A 15456-nucleotide genomic window follows, 5' to 3' on the forward strand; every position below is an offset into this window, starting at 1 on the left:
TACATCTATTTTTACTTTTCTTCTTATTTTTTAAATTTTTTATAATTAGATTAAATTGTTTAAAAATTAATGAATAGCACTATCTTAAAACAAACGCACCGGAACCAATAAAACCACAATCCTACGCTGAGCCGAGCCAAACAGACGGAAAATATGAACCTAATGACGCCGGGAATGACCAGTACCGGTAGGACCCATAACTGACCGGACTCCAACCCGGAATTCAATCGAGTTAATAGAAACAAATCTGGAAACAGGGGAACCACCATATAAAAAAGCAAATAAATAAAAAAGGGAGGAAAATGTGAAAAAGAAAGGCAAGGCGTCCGTGATGGACTAGGTATTCCATCCCACGCGCCCTGCGTCACATCACCAGACACACTCTCCCTATCTCTCTCTACTTTCTCTCTCTACATTGTCCCCCTATATAATCCTTCTCTCCTCGCTTTGCCACCACCACCACATCCCCACGCTTCATCTGAAAAACTCTCCTCTCTCTTGCGATAGGTATTATTTCACACATGGAGGACTACACCTCAAATAACAAGAAGCGGGTCCGAGACAACTCGGACGACTCGGCCGAGGTGAAGCGGCTCAGGGAAGACCTTCTGGGTTTTCTCGACGACTCGGACGCCGATCCCACGATTCAGGACCTCGACTCCGTCATGAAGAGCTTCGAGGAAGAGATAGCTGCCGCAACAAATTCTTGTCAGTCGTCGCCGCGTCCGGCATCGGATACGGAGCAAGCATCGGAGACCGATCCAGCTTCGGTGCCGGTGGTTGACCTGACGTCAGAGTCCGGCGAGTCAAATCCCGACCTTGGATACCTGCTAGAAGCTTCGGACGACGAGCTGGGCCTGCCTCCGTCGGAGAACTTCAGCGACGAGGCGGCGAAAGGCGGAGAAAACGAGTTGGTACGAGTTTCGTCCGACTTGTCCGGTGCCGACGATCTTTGGCGGTTCGACGACCCCGTTCCGAGTTACGACTCGTTGTTTTTAGGAAGTCAAGATAAACTAAACTTTCACGATAGCGGATCTGAATACGATGCGTTTGACGGGCTGTTCGGAAACAACGACGTGTATTTTGACTCGGCTGATTACGGCGAGTTTTCGTGGCGTTTCGAAACACTGCCGGCGCAGTAGCTCGAAACGAAACGGTGCCGCTTGGTCGGAATATAACGCCGGACCGATCTGTAAATTTTTTTTTGTTGGTTTTAAATTTTTTTAAAAGGGAATCGTGAAAAGAAATATGTAGGACAGTTACAGTGGAGTTTAGGCTGATATGGAAGATGACAGACTCACAAAGAAATTCGTTGGCGCCAAAAGAAAAAATGAAAATGGAAATGGTTGGGAATCTGTTCTTGTTAAAGGATTAAGCAAAATTAATTTGGTTAATTTTAATTAAATCAAGATTATTGGGAATATATGTGAAATTACCATTATCTCATTCAGATGCTTGACCAATCCCCAGATTTGTCTCGTCCAAATTTGATCTTTTACGTAATTGGAAATGAGGACATGATTTTTTAATTTTTACAATTTAAATTTTTGTCGTTAAAATACTAATACTTAAAGTAATAGTTTAATTATTAATATTTATATCATTTGATTTATAAAATTTGATTCAAAAATTTGATCTAACATTTTTTTTTTTTTTTTAATTTTACGTAAGACAACAATACAAGGGGTTCAAACTTGAGACCTGGTGAGGGGTTCAAACCTAAAACCTGATTAACACGTATAACTTTTTTATTATTCCTAAATCATCCGCAAGATAATTTGTTTGGGATGTTACAATTATTTATTTTGAACTATTTAGTATATGGTTTAATTATATTTATTTCAATTATAAGTAATAAATTTTAAATTCTAATTTTGTAAATGATGAGTTTGAAACCATTGAATTATTATATAAAAATAATATATAAACCTTGTTGTGGCCTATATTTAACTAAGGGGTACGGGAGAAAGAGAGTGGATAATGAACTTAAGGAATTATGTGTTAATTCCTTAGTTATTGTGTCTTTATTTATAGTAATAAAGAGAAAATAAACTTGTTTTCCAAGTAATACAAAATCTATTAGGAAAAGTCTTTTAGGACCTATTTGGTACTCTACTTGTTTGGTAGGACTATTTTCAAAAACTGAACTCAAGACTAACTCCAAAATATAATCTATTCTCTAAAAACATAAAAAATGAGTTTTTATAATTTTAAAACTTAAACTCACTCATTTATTTTCTCCCTCATCCCCTCTTGCTCCAAATCTCTCTCTCTCTCTCTCTCTTCTTCTTTCTCTCCTTTTTTTTTTTTTTTACCTTTTTCATCTCTCTTCCAATCCGTTCTTTTCATTCTCTCGCTCTCTTCTTTCTCTTCCCTTTAATCATTTCTTACTTTCCTTCCTCCTCTCTCCTCTTTCTCCCTCTCCTACGATCCCCTCTTTTTAAATCTCTTTGTCTAATTTAAGTCATAACATTTAAAATTGCAAACCAATCAAGTTTTTGAATCTTACAGAAAATTGTTTTCAAGAAATATTTTGAGAAATGATAAAAAATTTCAAATAGGATACCAAACATGCCCTTAGATTCTAAATGATTCCTAATCTATTTTTACTTAGGATTTACACAATCACAATATGTATTAAAACATATGCCACAACAAACCTCATTTTGAATAGATTTGGAGGATAATAAATTGTTTATATGTTTAATTTGTTGATGTTTATCGATGAAACGATGGGATTTCTAAGGCGGCCTTGTATGGAGGATTCAATGGGATGATGTAGCATGATTCCAGCAGTGGGCTCAACTTCATTTTTGGTCAATTAAGTGGCCCAACTTAAAGAGGCCCAAATACATTATACAATGTCATGAAAGTTGGTGCATGAATTGTATTGAATTTTTCCTATACACGTGGCATATTCCGAATCGATATTTTCTAAAGGTTAACTATTATTTATGATAAAAAAAAAGTACTAAAAATTGTATACTATCCATTAAAACTCAAACAATCGGCAGTTTAAATAACAATTAAAAGTTTTCTGTTGAATCGATCGTTTATTTGATATGAGTGATTAATTAATCTTTCTGCCAAAAAATATTTAAAAAAAAAAACCTTGAGTAATCTTTAATTTACTTATATTATATATATATATATATATTTGCAAATAAAACATTTACACCGTGTTTTAAGAAAAATAATAACTACTTTTTAGAGTAAAAATATCATTTTTCGTTAAAATGAACAATACCGATAGTGTTTCGTTAAAATTTCCTATTGTAAATCGTTTAATTTTGATGTTGCGGTTCTCTTACTAATGTTAAAATATGTTCCAAATATGAATTTTTATTTTCATTAAACAATATTATAACAATTATTAGAGTGAATCTCACATGAGAGAGAGGAGGGACCTTACAAGAGTGTATAAGTTAGAGTTACTCTCAATATTGCTTATTAGTCTTATGGTGAAACCTCAATTTTTTTTCACGGTATTAAAGCAGGTTGTCTTACGTGCTCGTGTTAGGTTTGAAAAATTGATCACATGTGAGGGAGCTTGTTGAGACTTGAGAGTGAATCCCACATAGGGAAAAGGAAGGAACTTGCGTGAGGCCCTGAACTTATAAGTAAGTTGAGTTACTTTTCGTATTGTCAATTAATTTTATAGTAGAATTTCAACTTTCTTTAATGATGATATTATTTCAACATTGAACAATTGAAATAAGCAAACTATTGAAGAATAAAAATAATTAAAGTGGAAAACAAATAGAAGGGGTGTATGCATGCCTAGCCTCTGTTATACTGGAAGAAATTCGGTTTCTGCGAAACCTGTCATCACGGTTTGGACTCATTATATTTGGCCATACATGGCAATGACTGCACTAGAATCACGGCTACACATGCGACACGCTCTCCTCCTATCCTGCTCGTCCTTTTTTTCTTAATTTTTTTCTCTACATGACATGATTTTATCAGCTCAAGGTAAACACAACTGGTCGTGAGGCCTTTTAACACTTGCTATTATGTGATTACCAAATTTATTCAAGGAGGAACGTGATTAAGGTACTAAAACATCAGATTAAGGCACTGGTTTTGCAAATGACAAAAATACCCTGCGAGGATCAAACGGTGATATCAGACACAGAAAATCTAGCTGGCCATATTCACCAGTCACCCAAAATAGGCAACGCGCCTCTTTATAATTTCTAAATCTACGCGCCCATCGCCACCTTCTCACCTGAAATCCAACGTACATTTAACTGCACGCGTTTCACAGTCTGCCTTTAGTGCGTATGCATTAGCACCAGTGTCCGCCATATATAAACCAGAAAATTTGGGATTTTTGTCGACTCTTTTCTGCTCCTACTTCACTTTACTTGCGCATTCGGCTTCTTTCTCTGAAACCCATTACGGATCACAGCCACCGAGGCTGTACGGGCGGCGGCGATTCTGTCGAGAAGAAGATGAAGATCTTCGTCAAGACTCTCAAGGGAACGCACTTCGACCTCGAAGTGAAGCCCGAGGACACGGTTAGCCTCAATCCTTCTGATTAAATTTTGTTTCTCAATTTTTAATTTCGTGTTAATTTCATAATTTGCATGAAATAATGCGCAATTGTGATCGTAATCGGAGTGCTTTCTAGAGTTTTTGTGTCGAATATCCATTTGTTTCGTTAATTGGTAAGGGATTAGCGTGTAAGCATTAAGAGATTATTTTTCTGATTAAGAGATTAATTGGAGTTAGGTTTTTGATTAGTTTATCGTGGAATTGGAATTTGTGAATTTACGTTTCCATTATTAATTTAATCTTTGTTTTTTGTTTACCAATTTCTTATCGTTGTTTTTCTTGAAATTTATGAATTTTGCGGTATGGGAGATTTTGGATTAGCATTGAGATTTCTAGTTGTAGGAAATGTAGTTTGTTGGTGTTGTAAATTATAATTTTACTTTGCTTTCTGCTACGCGGTAATCGCTGACTACTTGATCGAAGATACGATAATCATGACTAACTGATATTCTCTCTAGGTTGCTGACGTGAAGAAACATATAGAAGCTTGTAAGGGTTCAGATGTTTACCCTGCTTCACAACAGATGCTAATTCATCAAGGAAAAGTGCTTAAAGATGACACAACGTTGGACGCAAATAAAGTTGCGGAAAATAGCTTTGTTGTGATAATGTTGACTAAGGTAATGGTTTCATTTTCTATTCAGTAATTTAAGAGTAATGCTCGGGAGACTAAATTAGGAGATTAAATTTGCAAACTAAATGCTGTGTCACCAATAGGAATAAGCCCGTTTATCAACGTTAAGTAATCAACAAATCATCAACTTTCATGTCCTTTTAGTTTTCAAAACTGTCTCCAAATTTAGTCTCCTTAGCATTACCCGTAATTTAAAGTGCTACATTTCCTTCAAATAAAATTTTCCTGAAACGTGTAGGCAGCATGCGGGTTTGCGGACAGTGTGTACTATATATAATGTGTACTTTTGGATTGTGACAAAACATAGTTTTAGCTTCAGGAAATAGGGATCAAACCAAGCATATGGGTGTTACAAATAGGAATTCAAACTGGCCCGGTTGAAACCGTATTCACTTGAATTATTCTGTTAGTAGTGACAGTGAGCTTGGAAAGTAAAAATAAATAACGCAATGGCAGCACTTATCCTTGTATTATAGCTGATGTCTTGGTAAAGAAGCATTCATGGAGAGGTATTATGTTTTATGGCACTAATTAGTTTTGAAATTTCTGTTTTGAGATGATGTCGTATTCTTGTCTTTTGATTGCCGTGTTTCTTTCACGTATAATTTATGCGCAACTCTAGTAATAATTTAGTGTAAAATTTGGTTCCTTGAAGTTGGTGATGTCATCGGAATTCCCTGGTTCTTTTGCTAACTACTTGTCTAGTTGAAATTCCTTCTCCCACCAGCTCAGACCTTAGTCTCTATAATGTTGCTTGATCTTTTTTTCTTTGTCTGTTTAGAATGTGACAAGCTTCTGACAAAAAAAAAAAAAAAAAAAAAGAAAATGTTGAACGGACACAAGTTGTTATTATGCTCAACGTTTAATGGTTGTTGACTTTATATTACTTAAAAATGCTAGAGTAAGAGCCCAACTGGCGGTGAAGGTTCAGGTGCATCAACAGCGGCGACAACTGAGGTAAGAGTTTCATCCTCTTGTCATTGTTTACCTTGGTTCAGTAACCCAGAGTCCCAGACTGGCTGAGAATGGTGTGGCAACATATAATTGTTTCCGAATGCTTGCAGGCTAAATTTTTAAATTCTGATGCTTAAATTTGTTTCTTGAGATAGGAATCTCCTGTTAGTGTGACAAAATTTATAAGGATTTTCTTTAGAAGATGTTATAGTGGCTGACAAATTAGGGTACTTTTCGTGTTGAGTGCTTACATGCAATTGTTGTAATGTTTATACATAAGACATGGTTAACTTGGATGCTGGTATTTGATATTAAAAAGTTGAAAGCCTCAAATTTTATGTGTGAAACTATGCTCTATTGTAAATTTTCTCTCCCTCGTTCTACTCTTCGGGAGAAGATATACCTGATGCTTGTTTTAAAATCTGTGCAGGCACCACAGCCAAGTGCACATACTGGTGCTCCAACTGCGACATTAACGGCAACTCCGGCCCCTGCAGCAGCCTCAGCACTGTGAGTCAGAGATCTTTCATGCCATTATTTTTTATAAGTTTTAGGTGTAGCAACAGCATGTTGTTCATCTTTCTTTATACATGTTCTGTTTGTTATCATCTTAATTTCTCAGGCCTGCATCTGTTACCACACCTGCTCCTGTCGCTTCGCCTACCACGGAGTGAGTATTATTATTCCTTCTGGTGATGCTTTCTGTTCGAAATTTGGAGCCTCATGTGTTTCATATTCATGTATTTAGTTTTACCTCTGTTTGCTTCTCCCCCACCCCTTCCTCATTGGCTTTGCATATTCTTTTCTTGTCTAAAAGTAATTCAGTGTAATTGTTGAAGCAGTTCACAAACTGATTCTTACGGCCAAGCAGCATCTGATCTGGTAGCTGGAACTAACTTGGAGGGAACAATTCAGCAAATTCTAGATATGGGTGGAGGGACGTGGGACAGGGATACTGTTGTACGTGCTCTCCGTGCTGCATTCAACAACCCAGCAAGAGCTATTGACTATCTTTATTCTGTAAGTGAAGATGTTGTAATGACAAATTTACAAGTTGTTCTACCTCTTTTAGTTATATACCTTCCAAATTATGTCCTAAGCTTTCAACAAGGGTAACAAGGTTGAGTAGTATTATTGATAAAAAATGTTGATAGTAGTGATTTTCAGAACCAAAGAACAGCAGTTATCCCTGCTCTTGGATTATTGATGTCTTTTCCTTTTGATGTCAATTTCGTATTTCTTGAAGGGTATCCCTGAGCAACCTGAAGCTCCACCTGCAGTCCCTATTCCTGTGAGTGAGCAAGTCGCAAACCCTCCAGCACAACCTCCACAGTCAGCACAACCAGCATCCGCTCCTCCAAGCAGACCTAATGCCGATCCTTTAAACCTGTTTCCACAGGTACTTATTATGCAGAACTCTTAACAAATTATGGTAGGGAATTTTCTTTAGGTAACTTGAATTTTGTTGAAGCAGGGCCTTCCAAACATGGGTGCTGGTGGTGCAGGCAATCTTGATTTTCTTCGTGACAACCAACAGGTCATCTCTCTCTCTCTCTCTCTCTCTCTCTCTTTCTCTCTATCTATATGTTGCTTGTGCGTGTGTGCACATCTGTGCACGCAGCCATGCTTAAACATTGTGGTTTCCTTTCTAAATTTTTTTTATTAAAAAACCTGTTTTATAACTTTGTACTTGGTGATTTTTGTTTCAGTTCCAAGCCTTGCGATCTATGGTGCAGGCTAATCCACAAATATTGCAGGTTCTTTCCCACCCAAATGTGATGTATTTACCATCTTCTTTTGGCACTCATTATATTATTCTGGTCACAGCCTATGCTTCAAGAGTTGGGGAAACAAAACCCTAATCTAGTGAGGCTAATTGGCGCGCATCAGGCTGACTTCCTTCGCCTGATTAACGAACCTGCTGAAGGTGGAGAAGGGTAAGGAGCTTATCTTAGCTTCTATGTAGTATTTTAGTCTTTAGAGGCGTCTTGTTGGTTACATGTCTGTTAACATTTACGCACGTTTATGGTGCACATTGCTCAATTTGTTTCAGGAATGTACTGGGGGATGCAGCAGTGCCACAGGCAATAACTATCACTCGTGAGGAGCGTGAAGCTATAGAACGTGTAAGTTCTTTCTTTTCTTTGTTACTCTATTAATTAAATAGATGCAGTGCATAGGAATGTAGCTATAATTATGTTAAATAACAAGTTGGAACGTGTTTCAATAGAACATATCTAAAATGAAAACAGAACATACAGCCTTGTAGTCACCTCTATTTGAACAAACTTAACTGAAATTCATCAATTGTAAAGTGTGTTGCTGATTTTCATTTAAGCAAATACACGTACCGAGGAAAGTAGGGATCTTACAGAACTTGATGAATGTCCAATCGTTAACCTCAAGGGTTTGAAAGTGTTTCAGTCTTGTTCTATCTTCCTAGAAACATGTGGCGCTTTGTTGGAAACATTTCTACATTCATTACCTGATCGGCTTGATGGTTTCAAAAGTTTTAATTTTCTTCTTGTGGCTACTGTATCCACTCTTTTGAATGATGTTAGGAACTCATGATTTCTCCGGTTTTAAGAGTTGTCATATTCATTTAACAATTTATGATTTGTTTCCTACTCTTCTTTGAGAAGAAGACAATTTTCGTTCTCATTGACAATTTCTTTTCTCGCCCAGCTTGAAGCAATGGGGTTCGCTCGAGCAATTGTATTGCAGGTGTTCTTTGCCTGCAACAAGAACGAAGAATTGGCCGCCAACTACCTCTTAGACCACATGCATGAATTTGAGGACTAAAATCTATGGAAGATCACCGGTCCGGTCCAACCCGTCATCTGAAAAATGAAAAAGATTTGAAGAACCCCTCATCTGGCCTCCATTTCTAGATCTATTGCTTTTTTTTCCCCTTCACATTTCACCCTTCGTAGTTTGGAGTTTGGATCATTTGGGTTGTCTGTCTGTAATGCACAAGAATATAACTTCTTCGCAAATCTGCTCTCTTCGTCTCTTCTTTTTTCCCATCTACGCAAGACAAGAAATTTTTTAGTAGGATAGTCTGATCATGTGATTGGTTAGGCACTCTCACAAGCAGTGGCGGATACATGAAATATTAGGGGGAGGGTCAGTAAGAATAAAGCGCCCAGAGCACAAATGTTTTTGGACGTAATAGCATGCAAATGGCATTTCATCGAGCCTTGATAGGCTTGAGTCATTTGTCAAAGTCTTATTGCACGCTTGTCGACAAATGCCAACAGCTTTCGAGTGAGCACGTTGACAGATGTCAACACGTATTGAGTGAGCTTTTTGACACATGCTCATAGCAATTCGTCCAGCAGTTGGAGGGCAGATTTTAAGGGCAATTAGCATCTCAAATTTTCAATTGGTAACACCCATCTCTTCCATAAAGAACTTCTGAGGTTGAGGGGTGCCAAGGTGGATTCGTCCTTGCTCACAAAGAGTGGGATCCGGTATTTTGAATTGTAGTTTTGTGGGATCAAACGTTGTAAGAGTGGCTTGACTAGTCACATGGTAAGGCGTTTTTACTTTTAATTTTTTGTTTTTTTACCGCACAACGTATTTCTCCCCGTAAAAATGGTTGCTAAATAGCCGATTAAAAATGGACCATGACATGGCATCTATGGCGTTGATCCTGAAAGAAAAACAAGATAAATTTCCGTCGAGGTCCGTCTTGGTCCAATATCGTCACAAAACATCTGGAAGGCCACACATTCTATGGCACATAAATAATGGATGCAGGACAAGTAATTTACGGTCGCCGTCGCAGTATTCAGTGTGAACGCATGGTTTTGAATCTTATTTGCAGTCGCCGTCGCAATATCTTCCAAATTAGCCATAATGAATACAAAGATAAGCAAAGACCACAAAGCCACACAAAAATAGTAGTAATAATAATCGACGAGAAAATGTGATGGTCGGCAGTGCCTATATAGCCTTTACCTTCACAAGGATTTACCATACAGTCGAAGAAAACCGAGAATATATTTTTGTGAGAGGTGTTTTAGGAATGACGCCGAGGACCGTCACTCAAGTTCTGCTCCTTCTCAATGTAAAAAAGTCGGTAGGTTTTACTCCTCTTGTGAAGGAGATAAACTTTGGTAGGAGTTTGAACTAATCGTGAAATCAACTAGTTAGATCAAAATTCAAAATCTCGTGCTTTTGTATAATTAAGCGCTTTACAGATGAACATCCTTTTCAAATTTTGCTACTTGTAGATATATAAGATTTTTCAGGCGCACTCCCAATCAATCCTGCTTAGCATACGAGTTAATTATATACACATTATATATGATCTTTCGAAGACTAGGAGTTGCCTACTTGGCTACTTTCTCTCTAAAAAGATGTTTGACCTACTTCTTTTTGTTCTTCGATCTGTCAATGAAGCAAACACAGAAAACTCGCGGGGGGAGGTGGTATGTCGTTTGTTCTTCCATTTTTTTATGTTTGGTTCGTCGTTTAAGTAGCAGCTGTACAGCAAATAATAGAAAGAGGTGGAGTGCTCTTTTTGTATTTTGGTAATACGTGTCTGGAATCAAATCCAATCTTGCATATTCGAAGTCGATATCAAGGTGCTGAATATTCAACGATGACTCACTGTATTGTATAATATAATGCATCCCACCGTAAATCGGAAAGGAAGGGCATGACTTATATATTGGGTTTGAATTATCATGAACGATGGCAACTTAATCATGTAATTGGGAGAAAGTTGAGGGTTCGTAAAACTAATTGCCAACATGAAAAGTAGTCTAACTACTTATAAGCCTTGCAAGGGATAACGTGAAGCAGTGTTGTTGTTTGGCTGGGGCAATGCTCTGATATCATTGGAAAAGTTGAGGTTACAGTATAATACTATTTGGCAATAAGAGAATAGCTCAACTACTTAGAAGGTCCTTCATTCTATTAATATGAGATTCATTCTCAACATAAGTTGCATTATCTTTGTACGTGGAAACAATAATTTATTTGGACGTAACTCAACTTCGAATGAAGCACAATATACATTGATGTGTTTTTGTGCATTCAAAGAAAGTTGATATTTCACCACAAAACTAAGTAACCCAATTACTTATAAGCACATACAAAACCTTTCTTTTTTCTCAATGTAGGATTAATATTCTCAACAACATTAAATAATTTACTGCCTGATTTAAGTTAGTCCAACATTTAGTATCTATAAATATTTTTAGATATAGCAACCGGCAAGTGCCCGAAATGAAGGAAACAAGAAAATCTCTAGGGATTGCTTGATTCTGCCTCTATACTTGACAAGAAACAAAGGTTATGTCCTCTATACGTAGATAAATAAATTAAGATGAAGCTATCCACATACTTTTCTTTTACTTTCCACACACGCTTCTTCAGCCGTCTGATCGAATGAATTGAAAATAATTAAAGAACATTAATTAATAGATTATATTAAAGATAAAAATGAGTGTATGAATAACAATACCCTACATTATTTTTTCTCACGTCCTCTCCCGCAACATGAGAAGTGAACATACTGTGTGGTTCTTTGACTCATTGACTCTTTTCTTGATAGGCGTATAGAAAGAAGTAGTCCGGAGCCAAACAAATTCCTCCCTCGATGGAGTTGTGGAGTTTTAGTCTTCTCCTAGAGCGTCGTCGTCGATGAAGAATAAGAGAGTGGATATATATAGGTTTTACAATTTTGGCTTTGGAGTCTATAGACAAACATCGGAGGACCTGATTCACTCGAGCACTTGTAAATTCAGATAATTGTACGTAATCTCTATCTTTCAGTGGATTGGTGACGAGAGTTCGACAACATATACCGTCCATAACAAACCTACATCTTTTTCCTCAGTTTTATTCTCTTTTTTTATTATTTTATTTAGGTAAAGTTTATATTTGAATGTAAATAGACTAACACATTGTTATAACCAAACGATCTAATCTACATACGTAACATTCACACTTTTGCATCACAAGGGTTTACAATTAACAAACTTCATTAGGTTTTTGTAGATAGGAAACAATTAAACTTTATTATGGTTATCTTTTTTCTTGTTCCCAAATTCTTTTCGGGTGAAAATCATACCACCTATCCATGTGTATGATTGCAATACCATATTAAAAGATTGAAAGCTCCTTACCCGTCAACGTCATCTGCATCCACCACCCTTGCAAGTTGCAATAATTATAATTTCACATCTTAGATTATGAGCTCATTTGAAAAGTATTTTTAAATGAATGAATATGTTTTTGCAATAATTATACTTTCACATCTTAGGCTATGAGCTCGTTTGAAAAATATTTTTAAATGACTGAATATGCTTTTAGAAAAAATATTTTTGGGGTCTAATTTTCAGAATTAACTTAGGGTTCGTTCGGAAGTGTTTTTAAAATGATCGAAAGCACTTGAAATACTTTTTCAGAATTGACTTAGGGTTCGTTCGGAAGTGCATTTAAAATGACCGAAAGCGTTTTTAGTCATAATGTTTTTGAAACAAATAGTTAGTAAAAATCCAAGTGGATCCTAAAAAAAAAAAAAAAAAAAAAAGACTTAAAAGTAAGAAACACATATTTGGTGCTTCTTAAAATAAAAAAAAAACACTTAAAGTGTTTTTGCAACCCAAAAGCAATTCCTCAAAAGCGTTTTGAGTCATTTTAAAAATACTTCCAAAAAAGTCCTTACAATTTTACTAATCATATTTTCTAAAAGTATTTTCAATCATTTCGAAGCACTTTCCAAACTAACCCTATGTTCACATTTTCTTAACTGGAATTAACTTGGCTGCTGAACATTTCAGTGGCCATTCCTGCTTACATCCAATCCCGGATGGACACGTGTCCAAGTTTTAATTAAAAAATCAAAACTTAGATACATGTCCATCCAGGATTGGCTGTAAGCAGGATTGGCTGCTGAAAATTCAGCAGCCATGTCATGTTCATTAACTACAATGCAAAATGTCTTACTCTAATAGACTAAAACACAACTCACTATTCACATAGGTGGAATTGAGAACCTAGAGAAAATTGTTGTAGACTGAACAATCACATTAACTACAATGCAAAATGTCTTTTTCCTTACCGATAAGAAATATTAATTATAACTCTTGTGAATGAAAATTCGATATAAGAAACTATTATGACAGACTGATAATGTTGCTTAAATTTGTATTAAAGAAAAGAAAAACATCGAAATCATCCTAAACCCCAAGAACAAAAATCATCCCAACCCAAAACCTCATGAATCCAACTCAGCAAAACCCGTGAGCCAGAGTTTTATCAGAGTAAGGACCACACTGGTTTCCAGGACCCCTTCTAGCCCACCCCACTGATCTCTTTGAATCACAATCAAAATCCGAGTGATTTAGAAAGAATCGTGTACAGTCACGTTGATCTGAGTCATTTCATGGAATTACACTTGGAAAGGTCTAGTAGGACACGTGGTTGGGTAATGGGTGATCGACCACCCTCTCTGTTACTTACAATACTGCCGGAATATTTGAAGGGCCAATTAATACCCATTACCCATGCATATGTAGATGAACAAGTTTATCTAAATATGATTTATCTTAAGATTAATTATTTCCACTGATTAGTGATTACCATCTCCATGATATGTCTTTCACGCTAGTGATATTTTCAAGCATTCTATTTGTTGTAAATGATTGGTTTTGGTGACTTTTTCAGTTTTCACCAGTTCACAACCTCTTGCTAGCGTCATGCCTCACGTCAAGCGCACTATGCATTGCACGCCCTCTATCATTTAGCTACGGTTTTCTTTGTAGTTTTGTGTTTCAATATTTGTTTGTTCCTCTCCTGCCCCATCGTGGAATGCTTGGCTGCATTTGGTAAATCGAATCCCCCAGTGTCACAGTGTGAACAATTGACTTATTGGCTTAACTTATTTGATCTATACATGGAAATTAAAATGCGTGCAGGTCCTCCGTGAACTAATATTATATAAAACGAACATCAATAGTTAGTTAATAATGACGTTCAAGATATTGATGAGGATGGCAAGAATCTGCAACGTAAAAGCCTAATTTGGATGATCATGTGAATCATGATGCGATTGAATTTGAAGTTGTTCAGTAATTGCTTGACAAATGGTCATATATTTTGAACTCATCTTTACTTAGAAAAAACTTCTCGCTCGCAAAAAGTGAGTGCAGAAATTTTAGTTATATATACTTTTATCTTTATTTGTAGACCTGTGTTCATAACTTCATGTTATATATTGCAGGCATATTTAGTTAACAAATATGATTTCATTGGTTAACCTAAAGCATTTTCACTTAATTTGTTTTACAAAAGACCATGATTCATGACCATTTTGATTTGCACCATAGCCAAGATATCTAAATTCTAAAAATTAATGTTAGTTCCCAAATTGTCCGAAAAGCGAAAGGAATGCTTGATTGATATATGGTCCATGAGATTAAAAATCAATAGAAATGGTCCATGAGATTGTCTACCATCCATGATTTTGGTCATTCTGTTAAAAACTCTTTGGGCAATTTTCAAAGTTTCGTAACTCAATCGGTTCTTAACCAAATTCGACCCATAATATATCAAAATGAATATAAGAAAGTGTAGAACAATATTATTCTTATTTGGAAGCCCAATGATTGCCGGAGATGGCCAGAAAATAGTCTGAAAGGTGACTGATTATTAATTCATCATCATCAACGAGATTTAAACTTAAGATTTCTCACTTACAAAAGAATAAAAATACTATTAGACCGTTGCATTAAATGACTCGTCTATAATAACTTTAGACTATAGCAAAAAATTCTTTAAGTGGAGGAACAGAGGGAAGGTAACCGAACAAAAGAAATAATGCAAAAAATTCTTTAGTGGTGGATCAACTCTATTGATAACTTTTATCTTTTAACTTTGTGTGTCGGATTCAAACTCATCTCTTCTCCTCCTCTAATCTAACTTGTAATAATAGAAAAACAAATATAGAAGTGAAGCTTTCAAATGCACGTATGGCTAGCTATAGTCGACTATTGTTTAGTTTTTTTGGTACAAGCCTTTCAGCTTGCCAATAATCGTGAGGAAATTAAAGCCATGCGCCAGTCCCTCGGCATTACAAGAGACAAGTTATGAAAACTGTAAATTGGTATACTCGTCTGTCCATATACATGCTACCTTCTCTTGTCTTGGTTTAAAAAATTGTCAAAAATCAAAATCTCTGCTGCATTCCATTTTTTTTTTTACCATTTTTTATAGGCCACAATTTGCCTACCCCACCCATACTCGCAAAACAAAACAAAAAGAACAAAGAAATAAAAATAAATATACAATAA

At 36.2% G+C, this 15456-nt stretch overlaps 2 protein-coding genes across 2 annotated transcripts; both read left to right on the forward strand.

Annotated features, from left to right (window-relative positions):
• The first annotated feature begins 439 nt into the window (after nucleotides 1-439).
• LOC137731518 (uncharacterized) lies at nucleotides 440-1450 on the forward strand. Its single transcript, XM_068470640.2, has one exon. The coding sequence runs from the start codon at nucleotides 522-524 to the stop codon at nucleotides 1140-1142; it is 621 nt and encodes a 206-aa protein (XP_068326741.1). The 5' UTR covers nucleotides 440-521; the 3' UTR covers nucleotides 1143-1450.
• Nucleotides 1451-4333: 2883 nt separating this feature from the next.
• Nucleotides 4334-9161, forward strand: LOC137731873 (ubiquitin receptor RAD23c). The gene is made up of 12 exons (XM_068471116.2): nucleotides 4334-4523; nucleotides 5019-5180; nucleotides 6095-6151; nucleotides 6579-6658; nucleotides 6771-6818; nucleotides 6991-7168; nucleotides 7395-7547; nucleotides 7623-7685; nucleotides 7858-7905; nucleotides 7976-8085; nucleotides 8202-8274; nucleotides 8834-9161. Exons 1-12 carry the CDS (start codon nucleotides 4458-4460, stop codon nucleotides 8948-8950), a joined length of 1155 nt encoding a protein of 384 aa, XP_068327217.1. The 5' UTR covers nucleotides 4334-4457; the 3' UTR covers nucleotides 8951-9161.
• Nucleotides 9162-15456: the final 6295 nt, after the last annotated feature.

The sequence above is a fragment of the Pyrus communis genome, chromosome 16 (genome assembly GCF_041283825.1).
Source record: "Pyrus communis isolate YQ-2024b chromosome 16, ASM4128382v1, whole genome shotgun sequence".
In the NCBI taxonomy this organism is placed as follows: Eukaryota; Viridiplantae; Streptophyta; class Magnoliopsida; order Rosales; family Rosaceae; genus Pyrus; species Pyrus communis.

Bases quoted from the DNA above. Each gene is read 5' to 3' on its own strand.
- LOC137731518 (XM_068470640.2), top strand. From the start codon at position 522: ATGGAGGACTACACCTCAAATAACAAGAAGCGGGTCCGAGACAACTCG.
- LOC137731873 (XM_068471116.2), top strand. From the start codon at position 4,458: ATGAAGATCTTCGTCAAGACTCTCAAGGGAACGCACTTCGACCTCGAA. The intron at 7,906-7,975 runs GTTCTTTCCCAC...TTCTGGTCACAG, and splicing joins CTAATCCACAAATATTGCAG to CCTATGCTTCAAGAGTTGGG. The intron at 8,275-8,833 runs GTAAGTTCTTTC...TTTCTCGCCCAG, and splicing joins AGCGTGAAGCTATAGAACGT to CTTGAAGCAATGGGGTTCGC.